We start from the raw sequence: 5,000 nt of genomic DNA on the forward strand, positions 1-5,000 counted from the left end.
ATATAGAGGCTGGAACAGGGACTGTTACATAGAGGTTGGAACAGGGAACATATAGAGGTTGGAACAGGGACTGTTGGAACATTACAGCGCGAGGGGCTGAGTGGGTAACAAAATGATGTGTTTGGACTGCAGACTAGGATTTAATACCAGCATCCCTCGCTCTGGAGACACGCCCACTTCCCCCCAGTGATGTCATCGGTTTCTCTCACCTCAAACTTTTGTCGTAGTTCCTCGTTGCCGTCTTCTCCGTCTGGTTGGACAGGAACATTAAAGTATTCTCCCTCCTCCTGGGACAACAATTTAAACCTGTAGAATATACAGATTACCACTACAGATTACCACTACAGATGAACACTACAGATGAACACTACAGATGAACACTACAGATGAACACTACAGATTAACACTACAGATTAACACTACAGATTACCACTACAGATGAACACTACAGATTAACACTACAGATTACCACTACAGATGAACACTACAGATTACCACTACAGATGAACACTACAGATGAACACTACAGATGAACACTACAGATGAACACTACAGATTAACACTACAGATGAACACTACAGATTACCACTACAGATGAACACTACAGATTACCACTACAGATTACCACTACAGATGAACACTACAGATGAACACTACAGATTACCACTACAGATTACCACTACAGATTAACACTACAGATTAACACTACAGATTAACACTACAGATTAACACTACAGATTAACACCATTGTCTCTATGTTCGGCGTTAAAGTGGCACTAGTTTCAAAAACAGGGATTTTCCAGCCCTGACGACAGGGTTGCCAAATGTCCCTGTTTTATATCAGCCCTGACGCCAGGGTTGCCAAATGTCCCTGTTTTATATCAGCCCTGACGCCAGGGTTGCCAAATGTCCCTGTTTTATATCAGCCCTGACGCCAGGGTTGCCAAATGTCCCTGTTTTATATCAGCCCTGACGCCAGGGTTGCCAAATGTCCCTGTTTTATATCAGCCCTGACGCCAGGGTTGCCAAATGTCCCTGTTTTATATCAGTCCTGACGCCACGGGTTGCCAAATGTCCCTGTTTTATATCAGCCCTAACGCCAGGGTTGCCAAATGTCCCTGTTTTATATCAGCCCTGACGACAGGGTTGCCAAATGTCCCTGTTTTATATCAGTCCTGACGCCAGGGTGCCAAATGTCCCTGTTTTATATCAGCCCTAACGCCAGGGTTGCCAAATGTCCCTGTTTTATATCAGCCCTGACGCCAGGGTTGCCAAATGTCCCTTGTTTTATATCAGCCCTGGACAGGTTGACAGGGTTGCCAAATGTCCCTGTTTTATATCAGCCCTAACGCCAGGGCTGCCAAATGTCCCTGTTTTATATCAGCCCACGCCAGGGTTGCCAGCCCTGAGCCGCCAGGGTTGCCATATGTCCCTGTTTTATATCAGCCTGACGCCAGGGTTGCCAAATGTCCCTGTTTTACATCAGCCCTGACGCCAGGTTGCCAAATGTCCCTGTTTTATATCAGCCCTAACGCCAGGGTTGCCAAATGTCCCTGTTTTTATATCAGCCCTGACGCCAGGGTTGCCAAATGTCCCTGTTTTATATCAGCCCTGACGCCAGGGTTGCCAAATGTCCCTGTTTTATATCAGCCCTGACGCCAGGGTTGCCAAATGTCCCTGTTTTATATCAGCCCTGACGCCAGGTTGGGTTGCCAAATGTCCCTGTTTTTATATCAGCCCTAACGCCAGGGTTGCCAAATGTCCCTGTTTTATATCAGCCCTGACGCCAGGGTTGCCAAATGTCCCTGTTTTATATCAGCCCTGACGCCAGGGTTGCCAAATGTCCCTGTTTTATATCAGCCCTGATGCCAGGGTTGCCAAATGTCCCTGTTTTATATCAGCCTGATGCCAGGGTTGCCAAATGTCCCTGTTTTATATCAGCCCTAACGCCAGGGCTGCCAAATGTCCCTGTTTTATATCAGCCCTGATGCCAGGGTTGCCAAATGTCCCTGTTTTATATCAGCCCTAACGCCAGGGTTGCCAAATGTCCTGTTTTATATCAGCCCTGACGCCAGGGTTGCTAGGAACAAGAGCTAAATGTCCCTGTTTTATATCAGCCCTAAACTGCTGATATGGACAGGAACAAAACTACCAGAGGAGACTCAGCCTTATCCAGCCGTGATGTAGACTGCTCATATGGACAGGGAACAAGAGCAGTCTAACGGGCTTTTGGTGCCTCTATACTTCCTATTTAGAAAGCAGAAACTAAAGGGTTTTTCCTCCCATTTCGTGGTATTTGATTTTTGTTTAAACAATAAAAAAACTATTAAGGCTTTTTGTTGTTGTCCTGCCCAATGAAGTAGTCAAGACTGTCGATAAAGCGATTGGCTCCTGAGACCGCGTGGATATAAATCTTAACATCTTTAGCTTTATGAAAACACCAAGATGAAACAGTGACGTTGTATCTCCTCATTGTAGGCAGACACACATCATTTTATCCAATCAGGTCCCGTTTATGGGAGGAGTGTAAAACCCCCATGATGCACATCAGTGTATTTATTATAGAGACTAAGAGTTACTAGTTCCATCCTGTTCTACGGTCATCAGACAGAGGCAGTGTTCTCTCCTCCCTCCTCCTCAGTGTATTTATTATAGAGACTAAGAGTTACTAGTTCCATCCTGTTCTACGGTCATCAGACAGAGGCAGTGTTCCCTCCCCTCCCTCCCTCCCTCCCTCCCTCCCTCCCTCCCCTCCCTCCTCCTCAGTGTATTTATTATAGAGACTAAGAGTTACTAGTTCCATCCTGTTCTACGGTCATCAGACAGAGGCAGTGTTCTCTCCCTCCCTCCTCCTCAGTGTATTTATTATAGAGACTAAGAGTTACTAGTTCCATCCTGTTCTACGGTCATCAGACAGAGGCAGTGTTCCCTCCCTCCCTCCCTCCCTCCTCCCTCCCTCCCTCCCCTCCCTCCTCCTCAGTGTATTTATTATAGAGACTAAGAGTTACTAGTTCCATCCTGTTCTACGGTCATCAGACAGAGGCAGTGTTCTCTCCCTCCCTCCTCCTCCCTCCCTCCCTCCCTCCCTCCTCCTCAGTGTATTTATTATAGAGACTAAGAGTTACTAGTTCCATCCTGTTCTACGGTCATCAGACAGAGGCAGTGTTCTCTCCCTCCCTCCCTCCCTCCCTCCTCAGTGTATTTATTATAGAGACTAAGAGTTACTAGTTCCATCCTGTTCTACGGTCATCAGACAGAGGCAGTGTTCTCTCCCTCCCTCCTCCTCAGTGTATTTATTATAGAGACTAAGAGTTACTAGTTCCATCCTGTTCTACGGTCATCAGACAGAGGCAGTGTTCTCTCCCTCCCTCCCTCCCTCCCTCCTCAGTGTATTTATTATAGAGACTAAGAGTTACTAGTTCCATCCTGTTCTACGGTCATCAGACAGAGGCAGTGTTCCCTCCCTCCCTCCCTCCCTCCCTCCTCAGTGTATTTATTATAGAGACTAAGAGTTACTAGTTCCATCCTGTTCTACGGTCATCAGACAGAGGCAGTGTTCTCTCCTCCCTCCCTCCCCCTCCCTCCCTCCCTCCCTCCCTCCTCCTCAGTGTATTTATTATAGAGACTAAGAGTTACTAGTTCCATCCTGTTCTACGGTCATCAGACAGAGGCAGTGTTCTCTCCCTCCCCTCCCTCCCTCCCTCCCTCCCTCCCTCCCTCCCTCCCTCCCTCCCTCCCTCCCTCCCTCCCTCCCCTCCCTCCTCCTCAGTGTATTTATTATAGAGACTAAGAGTTACTAGTTCCATCCTGTTCTACGGTCATCAGACAGAGGCAGTGTTCTCCCTCCCTCCCTCCATCCTCCTCAGTGTATTTATTATAGAGACTAAGAGTTACTAGTTCCATCCTGTTCTACGGTCATCAGACAGAGGCAGTGTTCCCTCCCTCCCTCCCTCCTCCCTCCCTCCCCTCCATCCTCCTCAGTGTATTTATTATAGAGACTAAGAGTTACTAGTTCCATCCTGTTCTACGGTCATCAGACAGAGGCAGTGTTCTCTCCCTCCCTCCCTCCCTCCCTCCCTCCTCAGTGTATTTATTATAGAGACTAAGAGTTACTAGTTCCATCCTGTTCTACGGTCATCAGACAGAGGCAGTGTTCCCTCCCTCCCCTCCATCCTCCTCAGTGTATTTATTATAGAGACTAAGAGTTACTAGTTCCATCCTGTCTGTTCTACGGTCATCAGACAGAGGCAGTGTTTCCCTCCCTCCCCTCCCTCCTCCCTCCCTCCCCTCCATCCTCCTCAGTGTATTTATTATAGAGACTAAGAGTTACTAGTTCCATCCTGTTCTACGGTCATCAGACAGAGGCAGTGTTCCCTCCCTCCCCTCCATCCTCCTCAGTGTATTTATTATAGAGACTAAGAGTTACTAGTTCCATCCTGTCTGTTCTACGGTCATCAGACAGAGGCAGTGTTCTCCCTCCCTCCCCTCCCTCCTCCTCAGTGTATTTATTATAGAGACTAAGAGTTACTAGTTCCATCCTGTTCTCGGTCATCAGACAGAGGCAGTGTTCCCTCCCTCCCTCCCTCCCTCCCTCCCTCCCCTCCATCCTCCTCAGTGTATTTATTATAGAGACTAAGAGTTACTAGTTCCATCCTGTTCTACGGTCATCAGACAGAGGCAGTGTTCTCTCCCTCCCTCCCTCTCCCTCCCTCCTCAGTGTATTTATTATAGAGACTAAGAGTTACTAGTTCCATCCTGTTCTACGGTCATCAGACAGAGGCAGTGTTCTCTCCCTCCCTCCCTCCCTCCCTCCCTCCCTCCCTCCCTCCCTCCCTCCTCCTCAGTGTATTTATTATAGAGACTAAGAGTTACTAGTTCCATCCTGTTCTACGGTCATCAGACAGAGGCAGTGTTCTCTCCCTCCCCCTCCCTCCCTCCCTCCCTCCCTCCCTCCCTCCCTCCCTCCCTCCCTCCCTCCCTCCCCTCCCTCCTCCTCAGTG

The 5,000-nt window shown here is 48.3% G+C and overlaps 1 protein-coding gene across 1 annotated transcript in view; it reads right to left on the minus strand.

Annotated features, from left to right (window-relative positions):
- Nucleotides 1–147: 147 nt before the first annotated feature.
- Nucleotides 148–5,000, minus strand: part of LOC127923749 (protein kinase C beta type-like) — a gene marked incomplete at its 3' end in the record, with an annotated part of 86,305 nt that continues 81,452 nt past the window's right edge. The window contains exon 8 of the mRNA XM_052507810.1: nt 148–306. Coding sequence (XP_052363770.1) covers nt 148–306 — 159 coding nt within the window. The remainder of the gene's footprint in view (nt 307–5,000) is intronic.

The sequence above is a fragment of the Oncorhynchus keta genome, unplaced genomic scaffold (assembly GCF_023373465.1).
Source record: "Oncorhynchus keta strain PuntledgeMale-10-30-2019 unplaced genomic scaffold, Oket_V2 Un_contig_3171_pilon_pilon, whole genome shotgun sequence".
Taxonomy (NCBI): domain Eukaryota; kingdom Metazoa; phylum Chordata; class Actinopteri; order Salmoniformes; family Salmonidae; genus Oncorhynchus; species Oncorhynchus keta.